Source organism: Carcharodon carcharias, chromosome 11 (genome assembly GCF_017639515.1).
Source record: "Carcharodon carcharias isolate sCarCar2 chromosome 11, sCarCar2.pri, whole genome shotgun sequence".
Lineage (NCBI taxonomy): Eukaryota > Metazoa > Chordata > Chondrichthyes > Lamniformes > Lamnidae > Carcharodon > Carcharodon carcharias.
The window spans coordinates 85,010,858-85,037,871 of record NC_054477.1 but is presented as its reverse complement, the minus strand read 5'-3'; the positions used below and the strand labels follow the sequence as shown (position 1 = coordinate 85,037,871).

General features: G+C 43.5%; 1 protein-coding gene across 9 annotated transcripts in view; it reads left to right on the top strand.

Moving 5' to 3' along the window:
• Positions 1–27,014, top strand: part of sytl2a (synaptotagmin-like 2a) — a 148,963-nt gene that overhangs the window by 100,711 nt on the left and 21,238 nt on the right. For 8 of the 9 annotated variants that reach the window (XM_041198990.1, XM_041198989.1, XM_041198984.1 and 5 more), the window contains 7 exons: positions 1,000–1,095; positions 2,686–2,739; positions 7,507–7,595; positions 11,553–11,666; positions 17,474–17,643; positions 21,632–21,734; positions 24,061–24,222. In XM_041198990.1, the coding sequence (XP_041054924.1) occupies positions 1,000–1,095; positions 2,686–2,739; positions 7,507–7,595; positions 11,553–11,666; positions 17,474–17,643; positions 21,632–21,734; positions 24,061–24,222 (788 nt within the window). The remainder of the gene's footprint in view (positions 1–999; positions 1,096–2,685; positions 2,740–7,506; positions 7,596–11,552; positions 11,667–17,473; positions 17,644–21,631; positions 21,735–24,060; positions 24,223–27,014) is intronic. The other variant, XM_041198983.1, reaches the window with a different exon arrangement.

Below are 27,014 nucleotides of genomic sequence, written 5' to 3'. Positions count from 1 at the left end.
AGGTGCAGCAGGCGGTAAAGAAGGCAAACGCTATGCTGGCCTTCATAGTGAGAGGATTCGAGTACAGAAGCAGGGATGTCTTGCTGCAATTATACAGGGCCTTGGCGAGACCACACTTGGAATATTGTGTGCAGTTTTGGTCTCCTTATCTGAGGAAGGATGTTCTTGCTATAGAAGGAGTGCAGCGAAGGTTTACCAGACTGATTCCTAGGATGGCGGGACTGACATATGAGGAGAGATTGAGTCGGTTAGGATTATATTCACTGGAGTTCAGAAAAATGAGGGGGCATCTCATAGAAACCTATAAAATTCTAACTGGACTGGACAGGGTTGATGCAGGAAGGATGTTTCCGATGGTGGGGGAGTCCAGAACCAGGGGTCACAGTCTGAGGATATGGGGTAGACCATTTAAGACTGAGATGAGGAGAAATTTGTTCACCCAGAGAGTGGTGAGCCTGTGGAATTCGCTACCACAGAAAGTAGATGAGGCCAAAACATTGTATGTTTTCAAGAAGGAGTTGGATATAGCTCTTGAGGCGAAAGGGGTCAAAGGATATGCGGAAAAAGCTGGAGCAGGCTATTGAGTTGGATGATCAGCCATAATCATAATGAATGGCGCAGCTGCCTTGAAGGGCCTATTCCTACCCCTATTTTCTGTTTCTAAACATGATTTCTTAATGACTCAAGCTCTGCACGCACAGATTCCACAAGCATTTCTGTAAATTGCTACAAGTAGTATTTAAGCGACAGAGTAGAAACTTGGGAGAATCAATAGGGCAGGTAAAATTGAAAAATCTTTTGTATTGCTGAAACTGCCTAATATATTGTGTCTTACTGAGCAGTGCCATGCAGTCCAAAGTGGGCAAATGTTTTGCCACTTGAGTACAAAAATTCCTACATGGAGACAGAATAAAATCTTGATTCTTTAATTATGCATCAATTAAGTGACTCTTTAAATGTAGTATTTTTAAATTGTCAGGATGTTCCCTTTTCCAACAGGTGAGGAAGAAGAAATGTTCCCTTTGGTTTTGAGAAGAAACTCACATACAAATGAAACTTACAAAAGTCTAGAAGATATCAATGGCGTCTCCTCAAGTGAGTACATGAATTAATCAACTGCCCTATCCTTACTTTCAAAACCTTAAGTTCATTAATCCAACCCTTTTCTAACCTTAACTGATGTAATTTGGCTTGTCACATAAAGCTGGAAGTTTTATGCAGACCATTAAATAGGTTTTATTTAATTGTATGTGGCTTATCAAATGTATACATTTCTCTTCAGGCTGAGGTTAATTTTCTTGTTTCTGTTTTCCTTTTTGTTAAATGGCAAGTTTTAGTAACTTTTTAGCGGGGAAGTGGGAACAATTTCGTCGCCAAATTATGCACCTTGAATTGAATTTATATCTGTGAACTGTTTATTGTTAAATACTTTTCTCTTTTATAATGGGTGTGATTGTGATCCTTAGTGATAACTGTGCTGGAAAGGGAGGACAGAATTAAGATAGAATTGCAACTAAATATAATACTAAACTACTATTCCATTGAGTGTGGTTCCTTGCTGGAAGCACGAGATCACTAAAACATCTGAACATATTTTTGCTTTGTCAGTTTAAGATTACAAAGTGAGAGAGGTTGGGGTTGAGGGCAGTGAGAAGAGCCGAGGCATTATCCATCACAGTAGAATCTTTCCGTTGTTGGGCAGTCGAGAAGCTGACTGCCGCCCACAAATGGGGCCGGAAGACGATTTCACGCTGGCGAGCCAGTCAAGGTCCGCCCATTGTGAAACACAAGTAGCAGCGCTGAGTGCTTCCTGTGTGGGCGGGGGGAGGAGGGCAAGCACAAACTTCGCGCATGCACGCAAGTGTGCGCTTCATAATCTCCTGAGGCACAGAGCTGCCTCGTAGATGAAGGGTTTTTTTGAAAAAATTAATTAAAATTATATAAAAACATGACTGAATCACATGAGCAGGGACATGTTATGAATTAAATTTAAATTTTTTTATTATTATTTGCTTTAGGAAACCTCATCCTGCCCATAGATGAGGTTTCCTAAGAAGTATAAGGGCCGGATGGCCTTTTTGCCTGCCCGCCAACCATAAGGTTAGACAGGCAGTGAAAAATTCTACTTAAATGTTCCTTCAAAAGCTGTAGCAGGCCTTTTAATTGTTGGTGGGCGGGCGCGCTGCCGACTCTGGCGTGTGCCCACTGAACAAAATATCACATGTCACTTTATGCTCGACTGGGTCGGGTGCGCGCTTAAAGTTTTACCCTTAAATGCAAATTCGGTTATAGTAAAATTTGTGTGGATTGTGCTGCCTAGAATAGTAAACTAGAAGTACACCTAGTGTATTTAAGCAAAAAGAGCTCCTTGTCCAGCATAAACCACCTCCTCTATCAAAGTAAATGTCTCATGCATTAGCTGATGAAATATGACGATTTTTAAAATAAGGACCAAGAGCTATAATTCATTCTATTTCTCTTATGCTATTCTTGGTGAAGGCTGAAGTGATCAATATTCTGCTCAGCGCAATTGTTTGCTTTACTTGAAGCCTCAAAATACTGGAAAACTATCAACCTAAACCCAGTTGCTTTAAATTTTAATGGTTTTGTTCAACTTGTATCCTTTGTTGTTTGGTTGTATTGTTATAATATCAGTGATATGTCCTTATATTTATGTCAAAACAGTGCCAAGTACATTGGATTCTACAAACAAAGAAATGATCCTCAGTGCTCAAAATGGTAAATATGTTGTTTTTGTTCAAATGTTCTTATGATAGCATGCTGCTGTTACAGCCTTGTACTATTAAGCTAACGTGTTCACTATGTTATTTACAAGGGACTATATTGTTCTATCACACAACCGCTTCTGAACTCGCCCAGCCGCGCGCTCTCTCAGCCGCATGCGCGCTCTCTCAGCCGCATGCGCGCTCTCTCACCCGCCTGCACGCTCTCTCGCCCGCCCGCCCTCCCTCTCGCGCTCTCTCGCCCGCCCGCCCTCCCTCTCGCGCTCTCTCGCCTGCCCTCTCTCTCGCGCTCTCTCGCCTGCCCGCCCTCCCTCCCTCTCGCGCTCTCTCGCCCGCCCGCCCTCCCTCTCGCGCTCTCTCGCCCGCCCGCCCTCCCTCTCGAGCTCTCTCGCCCGCCCGCCCTCCCTCTCGCGCTCTCTCGCCCGCTTGCCCTCCCTCTCGCGTTCTCTCGACCGCCCACCCGCCCTCCCTCTCGCGTTCTCTCGACCGCCCGCCCGCCCTCCCTCTCGCGCTCTCTCGCCCGCCCGCCCTCCCTCTCGCGCTCTCTCGCCCGCCCGCCCTCCCTCTCGCGCTGTCTCACCCGCCCGCCCGGCCGCGCTCTCTCTCGCCCGCCCGCCCTCTCGCGCTCTCTCGCCCTCCCGCCCTCCCTCCCGCGCTCTCTCGCCCGCCCGCCCTCCCTCTCGCGCTCTCTCGCCCGCCCGCCCTCCCTCTCGCATTCTCTCGCCCGCCCGCCCTCCCTCTCACGCTCTCTCGCCCGCCCACCCTACCTCTCGTGCTCTCTCGACTGCCCGCCCTCCCTCTCGCGCCCGCCCGCCCACCCTCTCGCGCTCTGTCGCCCGCCCGCCCACCCTCTCGCGCTCCGTCGCCCGCCCGCCCTCCCTCTCGCGCTCCGTCGCCCGCCCGCCCTCCCTCTCGCGCTCCGTCACCCGCCCGCCCTCCCTCTCGCGCTCTCTCGCCTGCCCGTCCTCCCTCTCGCACTCTCTCACCCGCCCGCCCTCCCTCTCGCGCTCTCTCACCCATCCACCTGCCGGCCCTCGGTCTCTCGCCCGCCGGCCCTCGGTCTCTCGCCCGCCGGCCCTCGGTCTCTCGGCCGCCCGCCCTCGGTCTCTCGGCCGCCCGCCCTCGGTCTCTCGGCCGCCCGCCCTCGGTCTCTCGGCCGCCCGCCCTCGGTCTCTCGGCCGCCCGCCCTCGGTCTCTCGGCCGCCCGCCCTCGGTCTCTCGGCCGCCCGCCCTCGGTCTCTCGGCCGCCCGCCCTCGGTCTCTCGGCCGCCCGCCCTCGGTCTCTCGGCCGCCCGCCCTCGGTCTCTCGGCCGCCCGCCCTCGGTCTCTCGGCCGCCCGCCCTCGGTCTCTCGGCCGCCCGCCCTCGGTCTCTCGGCCGCCCGCCCTCGGTCTCTCGGCCGCCCGCCCTCGGTCTCTCGGCCGCCCGCCCTCGGTCTCTCGGCCGCCCGCCCTCGGTCTCTCGGCCGCCCGCCCTCGGTCTCTCGGCCGCCCGCCCTCGGTCTCTCGGCCGCCCGCCCTCGCTCTCTCGGCCGCCCGCCCTCGCTCTCTCGGCCGCCCGCCCTCGCTCTCTCGGCCGCCCGCCCTCGCTCTCTCGGCCGCCCGCCCTCGCTCTCTCGGCCGCCCGCCCTCGCTCTCTCGGCCGCCCGCCCTCGCTCTCTCGGCCGCCCGCCCTCGCTCTCTCGGCCGCCCGCCCTCGCTCTCTCGGCCGCCCGCCCTCGCTCTCTCGGCCGCCCGCCCTCGCTCTCTCGGCCGCCCGCCCTCGCTCTCTCGGCCGCCCGCCCTCGCTCTCTCGGCCGCCCGCCCTCGCTCTCTCGGCCGCCCGCCCTCGCTCTCTCGGCCGCCCGCCCTCGCTCTCTCGGCCGCCCGCCCTCGCTCTCTCGGCCGCCCGCCCTCGCTCTCTCGGCCGCCCGCCCTCGCTCTCTCGGCCGCCCGCCCTCCCTCTCTCGGCCGCCCGCCCTCCCTCTCTCGGCCGCCCGCCCTCCCTCTCTCGGCCGCCCGCCCTCCCTCTCTCGGCCGCCCGCCCTCCCTCTCTCGGCCGCCCGCCCTCCCTCTCTCGGCCGCCCGCCCTCCCTCTCTCGGCCGCCCGCCCCTCCCTCTCTCGGCCGCCCGCCCCCTCTCTCTCTCTCTCTCTCTCTCTCTCTCTCTCTCTCTCTCTCTCTCTCTCTCTCTCTCTCTCTCTCTCCCCCTCTCTCTCTCTCTCTCTCTCCCCCTCTCTCTCTCTCTCTCTCCCCCTCTCTCTCTCTCTCTCTCCCCCTCTCTCTCTCTCTCCCACCCGCCCGCCCTCTCTCTCTCTTTCCCGCCCGCCTGCCCTCGTCTGCCCGCCCGCCCGCCCTCACCAGCTGACCACTTGTCTGTTAGCACAAAGAACCCTGCAAGATTCCGTTGACATTGTTAATGGTTGAAACATTAACAACCTTGGTTACCCAGACAATGGACTATACACCCTTTGTCAAAGCCTTCTTGAAACTATTATTTGGGATAGAAATAATAGTCACATGGAAAAATGTGGGTTGATAAGGAAGAGCCAGCATGGATTTCTAAAGGGGAAATCATGTTTAACTAGCTCGCTGGAATTTTTTGAAGAGGTAACACAGGGTTGATGACAGTAACCCTGTTGATGATGTGAACTTGGACTTTCAAAAGGCATTCGATACAGTGCCACACAGCAGACTTGTGAGAAGTTATAGTTCATGGAATAAAAAGGACAGTAGCAAGTTGGATACAAAATTGTCTGTGTAATAGGAAACCGAGGGTAATAGTTCTTGGGCTGGAGAAAGATTTGTAGTCGAGTTCTCCAGGGGTTGGTATTGGGACCCTTGCTTTTCCTGGTGTATATTAATGATCTAGATCGAGGTGTGCAGGAGATAATTTCAAAGTTTGTGGATGATATGAAACATGGAAGCATTGTAAACTGTGAGGAGAACAGTATGGAACTTCAGAAGGACATTGACAAGTCGATGGAGGGGCCAGATAGTCAGATGAAGATCAATGTGTGAGGTGATGCATTTTGGTAGGAAGAACATGGAGAGACAATATAAAATAAGGGGTACAATTCTTAAGCGGGTGCAGGAGCAGAGACACCTGGGTGTGTATTTGCATAGATCATTGAAGGTGGGAGGACATTTGGAGAGAGCAGTTAATAAAGCATACAGTATCCTTGGCTTTATTAACAGGGGCATAGAGTACAAGAACAGGGAGATTATGCTGAGCTTATATAAGACACAACTTACTCCAGCTGAAGTTTATTGTGTACAGTTCTGGGCTCCATACTATAGAAAGGATGTGAATACATTGGAGAGCGCAGAAGCAGTTTACAAGAATGGTTCCACGGATGAGAAACTCCAGTTATGAAGATTGGAGAGGTTGGGATTGTTCTCCTTGGAGAGGAGAAGGTTAAGAGGAGATTTGATAGAGGTGTTCAAAATCATGAGGTGGCTGGATAGAATAGATCGGGAGAAACTGTTTCTATTTGTAAAAGGATCAAGAACAAAAGGGCACAGATTTAAAGTGATTTGCAAAAGAAGCAAATGTGATGTGAGGAAAACTTTTTTCACACAATGAGTGGTTCGAGTCTGGAATGCACTGCCTGGAAGTGTGGTGGAGACAAGTTCAAAGGAGGAATTCAAGAGGGCATTAAATTATTATTTGAAAAGAAATAATGTGTAAGGGTATGGGGAAAAGGTAGGAGAATGGTGCTAAGTCATAATGCTCATTCGGAGAGTGGCTGCAAACACGATGGGCCGAATGGCCTCCTTCTGCACTGTAACATTGAGATTCTGAGAGGTGGGAGTCATATGACATCCCCCCCTCCCCCCTCCGCCCCTGCCCCTTTATTCTCCTGCTGGGAGAATATATACTGTCTTGCTTTACTGCCAATCAGTCTGCTAGCATCCATTTAGCAAGCAGTAGCTCAGAAAAAGGGCTTGGTCCAGATTTGAATGCCTGGCCCATATCTACATTGTTTCTACTGGGACTTCTGAACTTCTATACTATTGCTTGCAAGCCTAATTCATCTCTCCGTGCCTATATCATTATGGAAGCTAACTGTACTGGAAAAGTGAACTATCCAGTGCCAGTCTTCAGACCTCTGTGAAGGAATGCACCATTGGACTTTGATTCTGGATTCTGGACTCATGTACAACAATAATTATTTATTCTGTGGTCTTTGTCCTGTAAATCTTTCTTTCTCCATCTCCCCTCTTTTATTGTACGAGTGAAAAGGAAGCTACATTGCGACCCTCCATAACTTGTTTGTGACTGCAAATAGGGTAAACCCAGAGGGTTAGTTTATGTCGAGTTTCTTGTAGAAATTGGATCACACCAAAACTGAGGGGTTGGGGGAAATGCCAGTGTTTATAAAGGGGGGAATCAAAATCGAAACACCTTTCTGTTAACAGACAGGTGGTGAGAGGAGAAATCGGAGCTGTTTGAATTAAACCCCCTCTTTTTGTTCCTACTTAAATACTTAAATTTAAGTATTAGAATGAGGACTAGAGTAAGTGTTTGTGAGATGGTGCAAAGGAATTCAGAGTTGCAGAAGCAGAATCTATTTGTGGGTATGCAGGGCTGGAGAAGTTTACAGGGGTAACAAGAGTGCTGCCTGTGATCCATGGCTGACACATCAGTTTGGCTGCATTTTGGAAACACATTCACTGTCATTTAATTAAATCTAGTATGCTTTGTGAAATTATTTTATTTGCTATTGCCTTAATCTGATTTTCTTGAATATATTTGACTGAAAGGTATGTTATATTTGTTTAGTTTCCACTATTCCAGCATCACCAGAAAACACACTTTTGCAGTCAAAAAGAATGAAGCGGCTAAGTAAGTCAGTACCTGCATTTCCAGAGGTAAGGGTGACATGTTTAGTAATGCCAGTATTTTTTTTTGAGTCATTTGGCTTTCATTAACCTGAATTATGTGCTCTTTATCTCACATTGTACAATAGCTGTTGGTGTAGCTATGTAGGGTAAACTTCTTTACAAATTGTTATGTGGGTCCAATGACTTGTAGACAGACCTGTGCCTCAATATTAAGCAACCCCCCCACAACGGGTAGAAAGGATGAATGACTATATGTCCCCAACATGCTTTTCATGCCTTTTTTTTTGTAATAGTGATTATTAGGGCTTTCATGTATCCCACCTTGGAAATGGGGGAGATTTCATTAGTATGTTTAAAGTGAGCACTCTGCGCAATTTGCAGCCTGATTTTAAAATTCACCATCCTTATGCAGATTTCTCATGGGTTGGTAAATCAACAGTGAAAGGTAAATAGGAGCTGCTGGTTTCATAAGGTATGTGCCTTTTCCAGCACTCCTTATATATCAAGAGAAGCAGAAGCCACCCTGCCAATCACATCCCTTTCTTTCCCCCTGCCATAGCCACCCCCAACCAACTGCAACCTCCTGTTGCTGGTTTTAGCAGCTGACTGCCAGACAGGAAACAGAATAAATAAATAATAATGAGGTCCTGCAATCAAATTTTGTGGGACCAACTGTGTCTGGTATTGCCAGGTTTTTAGGTCTCTCTAGAAATATCAGGGCCACTGAAATGGGGTGGTATCTAATTTCTTACAGTGAAGGGTTCCATTTAGTAGACTAATACTATTTTCTTTCTCACCGTGTTCCCTGCCCACCACACCCCTGACATCTAATTCACATAATGTAATGTAACCATACCAATGTAGGATAGAAATAGCCATCTTAATACTTGCAAAATGGACAAATTAGAACAGGAATTTCTTTCCAGCACCATTGCACATATTTTTAGATTTGATTTTGTATGCAGTCTTCCAACTGGAGATGAAAATGGAACTAGGTTGTCAATGGTTGTCGCAGCCTACATCTGTTCACGCTTTGTAACAAACAAGTTCTCAACTCAGTCAGTTTCATAACCTGTGTCCAATTTGTTTTGGTTTAATATATTCTCAAACGTTTTAAAAGCCACACTTTCAAGTTTGTGAACAAGCAGTGAGTTTGAAAGTAACGGCAGAATCATCCCAGATTTACAATAAGCGCAATAGTGAGTGTGAAAATTGACGTTTTACCTAACGGCCGCAATGGGGGGTTTTTGCACCATATCATCCCCTCTCATTAATTATGCAGCCACAGGAAACACGCTGTCTCGCTGGCAGGCGGCCTCTGAATTGCCTGCCATGCAGTTAGCTCACCATTTCCTCACTCGGCTGCCATATCTAGACTGGAGCTGCAAGCCAAGGTCTCAATGCTTGCAGCCCAGGACTGATCCAGTGAAGACCATGGTCCCGAAAGCCAAGAAGAGGTCAGTGACCAGTCGCTCGAATGACTTTTGGAGGCCCACCGTGATGTCCTCCGCTCCTGCTCTGGCCGAAGGAGGCCCATCAATCTCACCATCCTGGTTTGGGAGGTGGTGGTAGTGGTGGTCAGTGCCAACACTGCACAGATGAGGTTGGTCATCCAGTGCAGAAAGAGGATGAATGATCTCATCCGTGCTGCCAGGATAAGGCAACCACCTCATCACTCTAAAATCTTACACTCTCATAGCCATTGCACATTGACTGGCATCTCACTGGCTGTCAGCTCAAGGGACATCACCACTCGCACACACCCTCATCCCCATCTGGCCTGTTCTCCTCTGGAGACTGCCTCCACAGCCCTCACCCCATCTTAAAGCCACTTGCATAGACTAACATATGTCTCTCCCACCCCGCCCCCCCCCCCCACCCCCCCCCCCCCCCCCCCCCCCACCCCCAACCCACCCCCAACCCCACCATCCACACCCTGAGATTAGCCCCTTCCTCAGTACAGCCCTCTCCCTGCAGTCTCTTCTGTTGCCTGAGGCCACTTCTCCCCTTTCCCCATGCTAGCCCTAGCCCTGCAGCCATTGAAAAGCCGCCCTGCCTTCTGGCTGGTCTGGAAGGTAGACACCTGCCCATGAGCCCCCCTAAAAATGATGTGGTGCAATGCGAAGCCTGGTGCTGATGACCAAGAGTGCTGCCCGAAGCAAGATAGGCAAACAAACTTTGAAGTCCCGAGCAAAGTGCACGTTGCCGGGTGCATGTTGCTTATGTACAGTTGTGAAACATGTCAACATGCAATCATGCTGACCTGCCCAATGATCCAGCACGGGGGAATGAGCATGGGGGCATGATTCCAGTGAGCAGGCCTTATGAGATGCTAAAGTATTGAAATTAGGTTCCCAATGTGCAGCAACAGGAAATGCGGCCAGCCATTGATGGGTGAAGTAGACTGGTTTTACAACGACATGAAATCAAATTTTGCAACCTCCCAATATTTTCTTCTCCTGTCCGCTATGACACTCATCGCAAACAGGAGCAGACAGTTCCGCCCAAAATCTCTCTGGCAAATGTCGACTGAAATGGTATCTCTTTTCAAAAGCTTTACCTTGTAGTAGAATGTCAATTCAAAAAATCAAGTACATGACTAAAAACATTTGAGTATTTTCACCACTTCTAATCTTTAGCTGAGGCACAATTCGATGTGATTAAATTGTTTTACTAATTCCAATTAGAATATAAGGTTATAATAATTTAAATGGACAAGATCACAAGGCAGAAAAAGGGCTGTGTTCTGCTGAAATCATGTACATTCTAGAAAATTAGTAAATATTTCCTTCTTGGAACTAATTGGTTCTGTTCCAAATCAAGACGAAATAACTGCCAACTGTAGCTTTCTGTTTATAGTTAGCATTAACCAATTAGGCCAGAATTTTTCCAAAAAGTCAGCCAGGACTGAAAGCGAAACCCAACCCCGTGCAGTCAGATGGTGAAACCCTAGATGAGCAGGCAGCAGCCAATTAACTGGACGATGGTGAGCCCGCAGTCCAGTTGAGGACAGTTGGCCCTGCCAGTATAGATGGCCAATGCTGAGGCTGCAGGAAGAATAAGAGAGCGCACCTATGCTGAGTAGGCAGGCCCTGATGTTCAAGGAGTTGCACCCTCTAGCGATCGTGTCGTAGCCGCGGAAGTGGCCATAGCTGCCGATGGGATGGTGTGGGGGCCAGGGGTCCTTTGTGGGTCATTGTGCAGCCATAAAGGAGGCCTCCACCTCACTGGAACCCAGTGGGAGTCACAAGGGTTAACTGGGTGGTGTCTCCACGTGGTGACATCCCCTCCTGAAGGTGATAAAATGTTGATGGGGCGAGAAGTGCCTCTTCATTGGCCACTTAATAGGTTAAATTGGTCACCTGCTGAAACTCCTGCCCCTAAGAATGTCTTGTGGTGGCAGGAAGATGCCAGACCCCTCTTCTCATGCCTTCTGCCACCATTTTGAAGCCTTCTGCCTTCCAACCATTTCCAGAAGACTGGTAAAATCTAGCCTGAGATGTTTAGAAGTGAAATACTAAACCAGTCAATTAATGTGAGAGCTATTGTCATAAATTATTGACCTGAGATTAATGAAAATAATGTATGTGCGTGGAGAATGACTCACCACTGTTTTATTTTAATCAATATTTGAATATAATTGCATCTTATTTGATTTGAAAATTGATGAAATGAAGATGTTATTTCTGAATGCTTAACACCCTATGGGAATGAAATGCAGGTACTCTGAAGGATTTTAAAAATTGTAAGGATATGGCTTTTTCATAAAAAAGAAACACTTCCAATTAGATTGAATAGTACTAATTATTTATATAATTAATATCATTTATAATTTTTAGTTTAAATTATGATTTTCCAAACTAAGATTAAGCAAAAGCACAAGTGGAGCTTGAGCATTGCCCATATAGTGCCCTTAGAGCATGACAAATTATGTTCATATTGAAAAGCAATTGACAACAGATGATTTGTTATGGAATTCTATAGAATGATGATGCAGACTCAGTGTTGGAAAGCAGCTTCCAGATGGACAGGCATGGGACAAACACAAGTTCTCTAACAAACATTAGCAACTCTTCTGGCATGGCATCAAGATCCTCTGTATGTAAACTATTTTTGTTACTCCGTTATGATGCTTTTACTAATCTTGTCTCAATAACTGTGTTTGTATGTTCTTCCCAACTTCACCCTCCCCCCCCCCCACTCCAATAAATTGATAGCACTGCCGTGTTGTTGTATGCACTAACTGTATTTCAAACCTTGGGTGCAATTTGGTAGAGTCTGCTGGCATGGGCATGAAGGCGGTGGGACTGGGAGTATCAGGTGGTAGTACTGCATTGGATTCCTGACACAAGGAGAACTGGCCCCACTTAAGTTGCGGACAGGAAGAACCTGACACACGGATCCTGCTCACTGATGCTGAGATGTCACTTAGGCTTATTAAAGAACCACTTAAGAGAAATTATCCAAGTTCCCCAGAATTTAATGACGTGTATGCCTCCAGGATTTAATGGTAATCTCTCAAGTCTCCCGTGCCTCCCAAAGGCAACCCAGCAAATATTGATTTTCCTGCGGCCTCGTGGGGGAGGGAGGTGGTGGGGCCTCATTATCAGGCACGATGCTCAGTTGAGGAACCTGGCATTGGGAAGAGGATGGGAACTACTGAAAACCACCTTGCCTCTGACCTCACAACCCTCAACCCACAATCTCCATTCCACCCAACTCGCCTATGACCAGGGATCCAGTGATGATCTTCAAGTTACGACTTGAAGCAATATGGGCAGCAGCCATGACTCCCAGTGGTGCTGCTGACAATGGGGAGCTGCTGGCCTCTAATTGTCCAGCAGCTCTCGGGGGGTGGGATTCCACCCCATTGGGGGCTTGATTGCATGGAACACCTGCATTGTTCAGTTAAGTACATGAAGGCACATAAATAGGGCTGGGCCACCCCACAGAAAAAACATAAGCCTCCCACTTGTTTTCCAAGCAGTGAGGGTTGCCTTGTTGCTAGCACTAAATCTTGGCCTTGATTTTAAAAATCTGATGGAGCCATTGAGGCAAGGGCAAGTATTTGCCCATTGAGAAGGTGGGTTGTGATAGTTCCTCAAAATGACAAAAGCAGCCCAGCTGGTCCACGGTGGCATTTATGTTCTCCACAAGTCTCCTCCCACTCTTCATCTAACCTTATCGGCATAAGTCTATTCCTTTCTATCTCGTATGCTTTTCTAGCTTCTCCCAAACGCAGCTATGCTATTTTCCTCAACTACTCCTTGTGGCAGGGAGTTTCACATTCTTGCCTCACTTCACTTCAAGTAAAAAAAAGAATTTCCCCTGAATTCCCTATTGGATTTACTGATGGCTATCAGATACTAATGGGTCCTAGTTTTGGTCTCCCTCACAAGTGGAAACATATTTGTGTGTCTACCCTATTAAAACCTTCCATTATCCTTTTACCACTTAACTTTCTCTTTTCTCGAGAAAAGAGCCCCAGACTGTTCAGTCACTCCTAGTGAGTATATCCTCTCAGTTCTGATTTAAGAGGGGAAGTGAAGAGGAAAATAAGACTGGCAAAGAGAGAATATGAGAATAGAATGGCAGTTAATGTAAAATGGAACCCAAAAGTCTTCTGCTGTCATTTAAATTGTAAACAGCAAGTAAAGGGGGTGAGGGGAGATTGGGGTGGTTGCTGAGTTCTATTAGGGTCAAAGAGGTGCAGGGCAAGGTCAGACTACTTAAACATTGATAAGCAGCACTCATTTTGTTAGCATCCCCTTCCTTAATGAGTAGAAGTGGCAATGACAGAGCTAATGGATGCAGTGAAAATTGATAGGCAGGATGTACTGGAAAGGCTGACTGTGCCTGAAATGAATAAGGCACCTGGTCCAAATGGCATCCATTCCAGGTTGCTAAGGGAATTGAGGGTGGAGTTAGGGGAATGGCTAGCCAAGATCTTTCAATCTTTCCAAGATATGGCAGAGATGCCTGAAGATTAGAAAGTGGCAAATGTGACACCCTCGTTCAATAAAGGGTGCAAGGACATCCCTAGCAACTGTAGGCTGGTCAGTTTAACATCAGTGGTGGGCTAGGTTTTAGAAACATAAATCAGGGAAAAAATCAACAGGCACTTGGAGAGATTCGAGATGACTAAAATAAATGGCACAGATTTATAGAAGGTAGATTGCGATTAACTAACCTAATTTAATTTTTTGATGGAGTAACAGAAAAAGTTGACGAGGGGAATGCAATTGATCTTGTCTGTATGGATTTTAAGAAAGCTTTTCATCAAGTACCATATCAAAGTCTGGTTAACAAATTGAGCTTCATGGAACAGGAGGGTTAGTGTCAGTTCGAATAAAAAAAAATTAGCTTAAGGACAGAAAACAGTGAGTTGTAGCAAATGATTGTTTTTTAGATTAGAGGATGGTAGACAGTGGTGTTCCCAAAGGGTCAGTGTTAGGACCACAGATATTTTTGTAAGATAGAATGATTTGGATGTTGGAATGCATGGTAAAATTTCAAAATTTGCTGATGGTACCAATCTTGGAGACGTGGCAAACAGCGAGGATGATACCAATCAACTACGACAGGACATAGGCCAGCAGAATGAGCAGGCAAATGGAATTTAATGCAGAAAAATTGTGACGTGATGCATTTTGGTAGAACAGGCGGAGGGAGGCAATATAGACCTAATAGCACAGTTCTGAACTGTGTGGAGGGACAGAGAGACCTGAGGGGTTCATGTGCATAGATCTTTTGAAGGTGGCAGGACATATTGAGAGAGTAATTAACAAACCATATGGGATCCTTGGTGTCATAAATAGAAGTATTGAGTGCTAAAGCTTTATAAAGTTCTGGTTAGGCCACAGCTAAAGGATTGTATCCAGTTCTGGTCACCGCATTTTAGAAAATATTTGAGGGTACATGAGACGGTGCAGAGGAGACTTACCAGAAAGAATCCAGGGCAGGGATTTTATCTACAAGGTTAAGTTGGAGAAGCTGGGGTTGTTCTCCTTGCAGTAAAGGAGATTGAGGAGAGATTTGATAGAGGTGGACAAGCTTGGACAAGATAGACAAGGAAAAATATTCCCATCAGCTGATAGTACAAAGATTAGTGCAGACAGATTTAAGGTTTGAGCAAGAGATGCAGGGTGGATGTAAGAAAGAACTTTTTTTTTTTACATGTGGTAATGACCTGGAGTTCACTGCCTATGACAGTGGTGGAAGCAGAGACGATGAATGATTTCAAAAGATTCATTGGATGGGTGTTTGACGAAAGTAAATTTGCAGGGCTACAGCGATAGAGTGAGTGAATGTGACTGACTGGATTATTCTATAGGGAGTTGGTATTGATTTGATGGGTCAAATGGCCTGTTCCTGTGCCATAATGACTCTGACACATCCTTTCCTTTTTTCTTTGTCTTTTTTTAATGTATGGTTTTCTCTTTAGTTTTAATTTTGCCCATACCACTTCCTTATTATTGTTTCATCATTGACTAGTGTGATTTTATTTTTAGCAGAATATATTTCTCCTAAACTCTTTTGGTCCCTGTTTTAAATATTTCCCACCACTATTCTATCTCTTTGCTTGTCAGGTTTTTTCCATTCATTGGAACCTTACTTAGATTCCTTCTCATCCCTCAAAATTAGTTTTCTTTTAGTCTGTTACTTTGGTTTTTATCTTGATTATGCCTTTCTCAATCATTTTAAGCCTATAATGTTATGATTACAGTTGCCTAGATTTTCCCTTGTGATTATTTCTTTTACCTCTGGTTCACTTCCTGTTTGTCCTTTCTAACAGGACACTGGCCTCTGTCCAGTATTGGGTCTGAGCACTGGTGTTGGTATTCCCAAATTGAATCCCTACTTTTCCCCTCCGTCTTTCAGCTGTGCATTCACCTTCCTGATCTGTCTGTCCCTATTACCCCAATTAGCATGACTGGAGTTGTTAATCCTGAGATCACAACGCATGAAGACCTGTTTTTTTTTAATTGATTCCTAGCTTTTGATATTCCCTTGACAGGACTGCCTTCCTTTTCTTCTCTTTGCCATTGGCCCCAATAGAGATCATAACAATAGGATATTCCCCATCCTTTCCAAGTTCTTCAATTTCTCTAGAATATTCTTTGCCCTTGCACTATTGTTACAGAAGGACATTGACAGAAATCTGCTTACTTTCTTGTTGGAATTTGGGGAAAGGTGGGTGAAGAGTACTGTGTGGTACAAGGAATCTGGTTGCCGGAACAAAAATGTATTTATATTTAGTATATCAAACTTGTAACTTGTAGTTCTTTCATACCAGCAGTTATTTTATTCTAAGTTTATGATAACTTTCTCCTACCAGCCACCACCCATTGAATATGCATCAGAGGTGATGAGAATGAATGAATGACCTGCTTCCAGGCCTCTGTCAATAGCATTTTCCAGCTGGCCACTGGAGGCATGTGACACTGGATCATGCATGGCTCATCCTCTGATTCCCTTTTGAGCCTTCCTTTTAGTACTTATCAACAATATTGATTTACAGCAATAATGCGGTCGTGGCATGGAGGGTTAAACCTGCATTTTTTTATGTTGTTGTTCTTCATGCACTAATATATGGCACTGCCAAGAGGTCTTTCTGACAGTGTTGCAACCATTTGCATTAACTTCTTGTGTTATACGTAGCATCTCATTTGCAGTTGTATTTAGTAACCATGCAGGACAACTGCTTCATGCTTTGCAAAAGATCTCCAAAAAAAGAAAAAAAATGAGTGGCTAATTGCATTAAAGTCAAATACAGGATTGCAAGATTAAATTTAAGAATCAATGAATGGCATTAATAAAGCATAATAAGTTAAATATGTGCCTTACTTAGCTTATTTTCCGAGACCAGGGTTTCAGAAAGCTGCATTCATTTGAGTTAATATATCAACTATGCAATGTAGCCTATGCTACATCACTCTTTCTTGGAGCTGCACAGTATACTATTTGGAATATGGAGTCAAATTGTAGTTGGAAAGGGAGACATTTTGGACTCTGCCTGGCCCATCAGTTTCAAATTCAAGCTTTTGACAGGGCAGCAGGAAAGCAATTCTGCTTTTCCTTATTTAGAAAATCAATTTGTTTATTAGTAGGACTTAGTGTACCAGTAAAGCCACATTGCTTAATTAACGACACAAATATAAAATTGTACAGTGGTCCTGTAGTATTTTCTTCATCCAATGTAATTAATATGTATGGCTTGATTCTATAAAAGAGAACTTCCAAATGGAAATGTCTATTTATAGTTCCCTTACTCAATTCCTTCTCTCCAAGATCCAATTGTAGAGCATTCAAATTTAATTACCTGATCTGGAGGTCAGTAAGGTATTTGCTATTAGGTAAAGGGGCTGACTGATCAAAATGTGGAAGAATGGGACTTAAATTCCTACAGTTCTCTGTATTGTTATTTTTTTCTGGCAGAATGGCATTTTGTTCTCTTGAATACAAAAAGCCTCTTTTTTTTACTGTTTTGTTCAAGATTGTCAATTTGTCTTACAAGTTACTTTACATGTATTTCACAGCTTGCCAATCCTGTTGTGCTTTCCCTGTGGTGGTGGCAACAATGATTCAGAAGCCACACTTTGCAGCATTCTTCCTACTGTCTACATAATTATTGAATCTCTTTTAGTTTCAAGATCCCAGTAAAATAGATCAGGTCCAAAGCTGAGACATTCAGCATTTCTTAAGTAACTCTAAAGGTAGCTGAATCTGAGAAGTATTTGAAGGAAAAACTTAAGTCACAGCAGCAAAATTATATATTGGCACTGCTCCAAGAATAATAGGTGAATGATCTGAGAAATTGTTCACTCCATTTGCACAACTTAAACTAATTTTCTTGATGCATATTGTTTAGATATTTAATTTTTGAACTATTTGAATGTTAACAGGTTAGTGGAAGTACAATGAGCGTCTACAGTGGTGACTTTGGAAATATTGATGTCAGAGGGAAGATTCAATTTTCCTTGGATTATGTAGACAAGTTGAAGGAGTTCCATATTTTTGTGGTACGCTGCTCAGACCTAGCTGCCGCTGAAGAGAAGAAAAATCGATCTGATCCGTTAGTAAATCATTTTAAAAATTATTATTCACTTCACAATATCTATTTTTGTATAGATGGATCGTGTTTCAAACATAATGCCTGGCCTCCATGATGGTCCATTGAGTTTATCCAGTGTGTAGTTGACCCATACAAAGAACTCCGGTTTGACCCAAGATCTATACTGAGTTAATTGACCTTAAATGTCTTCATTCAGGGAGGAAAAATTTTCAAGAACTTTCAAGGAATCAAGATGTGCAGGATCGCAGACATGATTTCTCCAAATGCTTGCCACTATTCTACACCTTGTTGCATGACTGGATGAACACAAAGTATGATCATCTGGTATCTACCAGTTTGCTTGTAGTCTTTGGCGACTGGTGTCGATTCAGAACATCTGCCTTATTGACAGTGATAAATAAACTGTTGCTTAAATTATGCATGCATGTTTTATTTGATTGGACCACTTATGTATTAGTCATGCATTTATTCTAGAATGAGGGAGCATTTGTGAATTTGTCCTTTGGCATTAGATTCTCAGTGGTGATTGGAAACAGATCTAAATTAATCAAATTAATATTAGAGATGCAGAAACCAGCGATGGAACTGAGGTGCATCATAAGTGGGGAGAAAAAGCCTTTTTTAATTCACTTGAGTTGATTTTGATTTTTCAGGAAATCATCCCACTAAATCACCTTATCTGATAAACATAGATTGCTTGGTACTTTGATGTTGATTGCAAAGTATATTTTATTGGGATACTGGAGTACACTCAATCTTCCTTCATTGAACAGTGGTTTGCTCATGTTTCATGAACCACTGTATCATGATCCTGATTGTAATTATGATTATGAATGCATTGCCTGAAAGAAAGCAGATTTAATAGTAAATTTCAAAAGGGAATTGTATTTGAAGTATGGACTGTATAATTCTAAGACTGTCCAGAGAGAGACTAGTTATAATATTTGTGTTACACTGACAATTAGTGGGCTGGATTTTTAAAATGGTCAGATCCCAGATCAGAGGTGAGAGAGTGTGCCATCTGGTACCACTGGCCTTTGTGCTGGTTCGCCTGCATGATCTCGACTCTGACACCAAGCCATTTTGAATGAGGGAAGTGGTGAGCAGCCAATTTAGGTCAATTAGGTGTTATTTAAGGGGTCTATTAAGGTCCCTTTTCTGTGCCAACTGGAATTTCACATCCAGGCTAACATGATGGGCTCAGAGATGGGGAAGATGGTGATGTTGGGGGCGTGCCTGGAATCCACTCCCAGACTTGCAACAGGTGTTGGGCCACAGCGGCAGCCACTGGTCTTTCCCTGAAAGGGTTGCCCATCCAGGATCATGGCTAGGTAACTGGGACTTTTTAAAATAAAATGAACTTGCCTCCAGGTGTCCCTTGTTTTCTGCATGAGCAGTTTGACAGCTCCCACCTTGGCCAGTGGGGCTGCCGATCACTGAGTGCTGGTGAGTTCTCTATTGACCCTTGAACGTTAGGAGCCTACTTGCTTGTCCCTGATTGGATAATGAGTTCGCTTGCTGGTCTTTCATTGGTTGAAACATTGAAGATTGTAGTGGACATACCTAAAGCACACCGTACAGGGTTGGGAGCCGGAACTAGCCCCCATTTCTGGCTCCCAACCCTTGATTGAAAATCCAGTCAATTATGTCTGATCAATGGACACTGAAAAATTATTGATAGACTGAAAGCCTGCTAATGTGATGTCTATATTCAATAAAGGGAACAAAATAGGTGCAAACAACAGCAAGCAAATACTGTGGATTCTGATAATCTAAAATAAAAACAGAAGATTCTGGTTACACTCAGTAAGTCAAGCAGCACCTGTGGAAAAGGAAACAGTGTTGATATTTAAGATTGAAATTTCATTAGGACAAGCAGCCACACACCATGTAAAATAATGGAATAAATTATCAGGGCTTTCTATGCAATTATCTAGAAAATAGCAGTCAGTGTGAATTCAGAAGGTCAAAGTTCTGCCGAACCTTGACTTTGAGAAGATGATATCACAAGTGAACTGTGGAAAATCCTATAATATGGGCCAGGATTTTCCTGTCAGCGTTTTGGGGGCGGGGCACGCTTGCCGACGGGAAAATGATGCGGGATGACGTCAGGAGGAACTCCCGACGTCATCCGGTCCCTTGAAATTTTCAGGAAGACGGGCAGACAGCAAGATCAGCTGTCCGCCTGCTGACCTGTCAATGGCCAATTGAGGCCATTGACAGGCTAATTAAGATTGTTAAAGACCCTGCCCATCCAACCTTAAGGCTGGCAGGCAGGCCAGGAGCCCCAGCGGGCTTCTGATTATACATTAAACTTCATCCACTGGCCAGATGAGGTTTCATGTTTTTTTGAAAAAAGTTTCATAAAAAGTTTCTTATTAACCTGTCCCATCTCATGTGACATTGTTGCATGAGGGAGACACGTTAATAATTTTAATATTTTTCTATTTTTGTAGTTTTTTTTATCTGTCAGTAATCTCCCTGAGACAGCACTTGGTCTCAGGGAGCAGTGCGCTCTTTTGCACGCATGCGCGAAAGAGCGCACTTTGGCAGTTGGGGATCCCCCCCCCCCCACCCCAGGAACAGGAAGCGCTATGCACTTCCTGTTGGGCAAGCCGCTGGGCGGGCCTTAAGTGGCTTAATTGGGCTGGGTCCTGTTTCGGCGGCGGAGTTCGGCTGGCTGCCCGCCCACTGGTGGGGCCCATCCACCCACTATGGGCAAAATTCTGCCCATGGTGTATCTCAACTTCCAAAAGCACTTTGATAAAGTTACAGACAATTGCCTACAGATAATCTCCAAACAATAGGGATTTGGGGTAAATCCAGGGAACGTATGTGAAACTAGTTGGTAACTCATGTATTTGTTAGGATTTAGATTGCGGTGGGGAGTGCTGAGTGGGATGTCCAGAACTCTGTTGGGACCATTACCATTTCTAACCCTCAGTATTTGGACTCATAAACCCAATGCGAAGTAGTCAAGTTTGCAGCTACTAAATTAGGAAGGGCAGTGGATTTTGTGAAGGTAGAAATTACAGAATTACTTGAGTAAAATATGCTAGTGAACAGAACAATGACAGATGAAATTGAATGCATGTGAGTGTAACATAATATATACAAGAAAAGAAAGTAAGCGATACACTCCTCGAAGGTTGTTGAAATACACACACTCCATAATTGGATGAGATCTAGCAGCCTTTGTAAACTCGAGAGCCAACATGTCCGGCCAATGTAGAGGAACAATCAGCAGCCAATAGAATGTTGAGCCACGTTGCCGAAGCAGTAAAATTTAAGTCATGATCAAATTTGCATCATGCTCTCATCAGACAGTTCATTGCAGCTGCTCATGTCAGGTAGCTGATTGGCTAGTTGTCTTTTTGGGATTCAATCTTGTCTGCTGATGTTATTTAACTTTTTATAAGGCTGAAGATAAGTCTAAAACAAAAAAAACTTGAGTACTATACTCAGTTCTCAAGACTGAAATATCAAGGGTGATGTTTAAATACAAGGTGTTACAGAGACAAGCAGTCATACTAATTTCTATGTAAATGTTTGAACAACGCAAGATTGGAGAAGCTTGTGCTTTTCACCAAAAAGTTTCTTCTGTGGTGATCTTATAGTAAAATAATGAAAGGAATGGAAAAGGTAAACCTGGAATATTTAATTATTGAATTATATTCAGATTGTTAGAGAAGGAGGATATAAATCTAATTGAGTAAAAGATAAATTTAAGATTAACGTTAAGAAATATTTTTTCACGAATAATATATAGAATCAACTTTCAAGGACTGGATGCTCAAATCCTGGAATCTTAAACAATTGAATAATGGAAGGAACTCTAGGGTCTCTTTGGGTGTGTAATTTATGATTGGCCAAATGGCTTTCCATAATTGTGGGCGGAATGGCCAGATTAAAATGTAGGCTCCAGCAGTTAAAACATCACAAAAATCCATTCCTTCATTTTATCTCATTAAAATTCTTTTGTTTTTAGATATGTGAAAAGTTACCTACTTCCAGATAAAATTAAAATGGGTAAAAGGAAAACATCAGTGAAAAAGAAATCGTTGAATCCAGTCTACAATGAAGTACTAAGGGTAAGAGAACTCATCATTTTCTTTCCATGCTTTATTATGTTTAGCTGTGAATAACGTCGTCAGTCTTTTTTTAACATTTCATTTTCAAATGTAAGTCGATGAAAATTTCATTATTTATGTTCAAATTTATTCTTGGCCTGCTTACTGGTAGATGGCATTCTAGTGATGACTTGTCAGAAAGCCTCAGGATTGATCAATTTATTTTACTTCTGAAATATCCTAAGCAAGTTTCACCGTCTGACAGGGCATGTTAATAGACATTGCACTTCAGGAAAGATATTGGCCTTGGTAGATTCCCAGAATGGTACCTGGTCTTGTACTTAAATTATGAGGATAGCTTGCATGAAGTTTGTTTGTATTTCTTTGAGTTGAAAATATTGAGGTATTTAAAAAATGATAAAGGGATGTGACAGGGTAGATGCAGAAAAACTGCAGGTAGAGAAAGCAGTTAGGAAGGCAAATGGTGTGTTAGCCTTAATTACAAAGGTGTCACAGTACAAGAGCAAGAAAGTTTTGTTGCATCTATATAGGGCTTTGCTGAGACCACATCTGGAGTATTGTGTAGTGTTTTAGTCTCCCTAACCATCCCCTTAAAGGCAACAATGGTTCATTAGATTCATTTGTTCTATGAGGAGAGATTGAGTAGAATTGCCCTAATGAGAAGCAATATTATTGAAACAGATAAAGTTCTGAGAGTGCTTGACAGGGTAGATGCTGAAAGGCTGTTTTGGTGGGCTGGAGAGTTTAAGAAATAGGAGATATAGTCCTAAATTACCAAACCCTTATCCAGAGACTGAGCTAAAGAAAATGTCTTGACTTAAGGGGTTGTGGATTTTTGGAATTCGCTATCTCAGAGGGCTGTGGATGCTCATTCATTGAGTATATGTGGGACTGAGATCGATAGATTTTTGGGCACTAAGGGAATCAAGGGATATGGGGACAGGGCAGTCGATGTAAAAGTTCAGCCATAATTGTATTGAATGGCAGAGCATGCTAGGTGTGCTGTATGGCCTACTCCTGTGTTTATTTCTTATGCTCTTAAGCTATTTCCCCTGGTCTGGATTCACCCACCAATCATCAAATTAAAGCTAGGTCAGTTAGGAGTGCAATTAGGAAACTTTTTTCTGACAAAGAATATTGGAAATATGGAATAATCTCTCTCAAAAGGCTGTGGATGTTGGGTTCATTGATCTCAGTCTTGAAAATTTCAATTAAGTTTTGCTAGGTAAAAGTGTTAAGGTATATGGAACAAAGGCAGGTACATTAAGGTGAGGTACAGCTCAGCCATGATCTAATAAAAAGATGGAATGGGATTCAGGGACTGAATGATTTACTTTCGTTCCTAGAGTGAATTTTACTATGCTATTGTAGACCAGCTGTGCATAGTTAATGAAGGGAGGGGAGCGAGAAAGGTCACCAGGAGTGCATTTGGCACAAATGTTAGTAGGATTCCACCAGATTTTCCTATATCTACGTTAATTCCTGCTTCCACCTGGGAATGCTGAGAGAAATGGAGCAGCAGTTCCTGAGGTAGTTGTGGTAAAGCCTGGATGAAGGCAGAGAGTCTTGTACTGATTTCCTTTCCCTTCAATTTGGCCTCTTTGGCGACAGTTGTAGGTTTCAGTCTTTGGGGCTTTTTCACCCTTTAAGTGCAGTAGCAAAGATTTTCTGGAATTGTAGCGGTTTCACTGCTGTAGAATTGCTTGATTTCCCTTTTTTTTGTAGTGACAGGTTCTCTAAGTGGCATTATCTTGCCTTGACCCCTTCCCTGTATGACAACTTAACCACAACCCCAGGAACAGTACAAGTGGGGTTAGAGAGACAGACAGAAGCCCTGTTTTGCTGCTACCTGGCCAGAAAGGGTGCAATCCAGCCTGATATTGTTCATGAAACCATAAGGATATAAAAAAAATATAAAAATATCTTTTAAAATTAAAAAAAAAATTGCCAGTGGAGCATTTTGGTCCATTACTTTGTCATTAAGAAATCTGTTATGTTTATATTATATGTTCCAATAACTTTTTAAATGTGTATGTGTTATTTGTTGAATTGAATTTTTGTGAATTCCTGACCATCTTCCACAAATGTTGCTATTTATGATTTATTTTGGCTTAAGAATTGCAAATTTGAGTTAATAGATGTGACCTAATTGGCAGCAAACACGCAAAAGTTTTAAGGATTTCTCATGTATAGCTTAATGAAATATGATTAAGTGTTTGACAAATGTATATGAATGATTTTCATGGAAAAGTACACTATAGTGAGCATATGTATATCTTTTTTGTTTCTAATCTGATTTGTGTGTTCTCCATCTCTCATTATACAGTATAAAATTGAAAAAGCAACTCTCATGGCTCAGACCCTGAATCTTTCTGTTTGGCACAATGACACATTTGGCCGCAACAGTTTTCTAGGTGAAGTGGAAGTAGAATTGAAAAAGTGGGATTGGAGCAACAAGAAAATGGACTGGCACAAACTGAAACCAAGGGTAATTTATAGTAAAGTCTCAAATATTATATAGTACAAACTAAAAAAGAAATTACTGCAATTGTTGGAAATTTCATATATTAGCCCAGAATGCTGAAACTGCCCAGCATGTCTGTCAGTCTGTGGAGGAAAAAAAATAAAGTTAACATTTCAGGTATATACCCCTCATCAGAAATGAGGAGTAAGATAAGCAAACATTTAACTAAGACTGTGAAGAGAGAAAAATTAGTGCAGAAACAACATACTCCACTCACTGATAGGAAATTAATGTTTTGTTTGACCTGCAAAATCCTCAATGAAAAAACCATTAAATGATATAGATGATGCAGAAGATCAGCTAAATTGAGGCAATGGAACTATATATTAAAAAAAAAACCAGAAGAATGAGGAAAGAAATTATTAAGCAGAATGTTCAGAATTCCCCAGTAAAGAGATGAGATACTGTTTCTGAATTTGCTCTGAAATTGCTTAGAGTAGATTTGGAAGCTAAAGATGTAGTAGTCACGATGGGAATGGAAAGAGGTGTTAATGTGTTGACCACAGGGAGCCCAGTGTCACACTCCTGGGTAGATTGACAGTGTCATAGAATTGCTCATCTAACGTATACTTGACTTATGCCAACGTTGAGGTTCTATAGCAGTATGTTGAGGAACCAACTAGAGAACAGGCCATTTTAGATCATGTATTATTTAACGAAAAAGGGTTAATTAACCTTGTTGTGAAAGAACCTTTTTTAGGAATGAGTGACCATAACACATTTTTACACAATTTTTACAGTGTGTTTGAATGTGAGGTACTTCAATCTGAAGCCAGGATGTTAAATTTGAACAAAGAAAATTATGAAGTTATGAGGGGCAAATTAGCTAAGGTATATTGGGGAAAATGCATTAAAAGGTATGATGACACATATGAAATGGATAGCCTTTAAAGAATTACTACAATGTAATTCTTTCAAGACACACAAACCCAAAAAGAAGTCAGTCAACCATCGCTAACAAAGGAAGTTAAGGATTATATAAGATTAAAAGAAAAGGCCCATAAAGTTGCCAGAAATAATAGTATAACCTGAGGATTAAGAGGATTTTGGAATACAGCAAAGGAGGACCAAGAAACTGTTAAAGAAGGGGAGAATAGAATATGAATCTAAACTAACAAAAACATAAAAACACTCCAAAATCTTTTTTGGGTATGTAAAAAGGAAATGTTTGGCTAAGACAAATATGGGTCCATCACAAGCAGAGTCAAGAAAATTTATAATGGAGAATAGAGAAATGGCAGAGAAGCCAAATGATTACTTTGTGTCTGTCTTCACTGAGGAAGATGCAAGAAATGTCCCAGAATTAGAGATCCAAGGGATTAGGGAGAATGAGGAATCAAAGGAAAGTTGTGTTAGTAAGAAGGTTGTATTTGAAAAATTAATGGGATTGAAGGAGGGGACCTGATATTCTACATGTCAAGTGTTGAAAGAGGTAGCCATGGAGATAGTGGATGCATTGGTGATCATCTTCCAAACTTGTATAGATTCTGGAATGGTTCCTGCAGATTGGAAGATAGCAAATGTCACCCCACTATTTAAGAAGGGAGGGATAGAGAAAATAGGGAACTACAGACCTTTTAGCCTTACATTAGTAGTAGGGAAAGGCTAACAGGGCAGGTGCAGCAATCAATTAAGAATGCTAATGGTATGTTAGCCTTTATCCCAAGCAGATTTGACTACAGGAGTAGCAAAATCCTGCTTCAATTGTATAGAACCTTGGTTAGACCGCACCTGGAGAACTGTGTGCAGTTTTGGTCCCCTTACCTTAGGTAGGATATTATTGCTATTGGGGGAGTGCTATGAAGGTTCACCAGACTTGTTCCTGAGATGGCGGAACTGTCCTATGAAGAGAGATTAGGGAAACTGGGCCTGTATTCTCTAGAGTTTCAAAGACTGAGGGGATAGAAGGGATAGACAGGGTAGATGCAGGTAAGATGTTTCCCCTGGTTTTGAAGTCTAGAACTAGGGTACACAGTCTCAAAATAAGGGGGAAGCCACTTAGGATCAAGATGAGGAGAATTTTTTTTACTCTTAGAGCTTAGGGCTGTGAGTCTTTGGAACCCCAGAGGGCTGTGGAAGCTCAGCCGTTGAATATGTTTAAAGCAGAGATTGGCAAATTTCTAAATTAAAATGACAAAAAGGAATGAGGATAATGTGGTGGGGGAAAAGGCGTTGAAGTGGATGATCAGCCATGATTATATTGAATGATGGAGCAGGCTTGATGGGCTGAATGGCCTACTCCCTGTTTCTGAGTAGAAAATTTTGTTCATTACATTAAACAAAATACAAGCAAATTGCCATTATAATTGGATGAAGTGTTTGGGGTTTGAACAGTGATGCAGGACAAAGCAATGGACAGATGTTATGTTCTGTAAATTGTATGAGAAAAAGCAATCAGATCAGTATATGCTTGATCCATTTTTATAGGACATCCCAGTATTCCCACCCTTGTTTTGTCCTTTCCTCTTCCCCACCGCATCACCAGTCCCCTGGAAGAGCGAACAAAAATTAACAAACTTTGCCAGTTCATGAACCTCTGTTAAGGTGATCAAACAGCCTGCAGAGACCCCAAACCATTTGTTATTACCTAATAGTTTCCTTCCTTCCAGCTGTGATCTCATAGTTTTCCAGAATTGTTGTAACACCTTCTTGAAGGGCTGTAAGGAGTTAGTCCTTGCTATCATATTTGGAATGCCATTTGACAAGGTTGTCACCTTCCATAAGAAATAAAATTTCAGCTTGTCCAATTTCACACT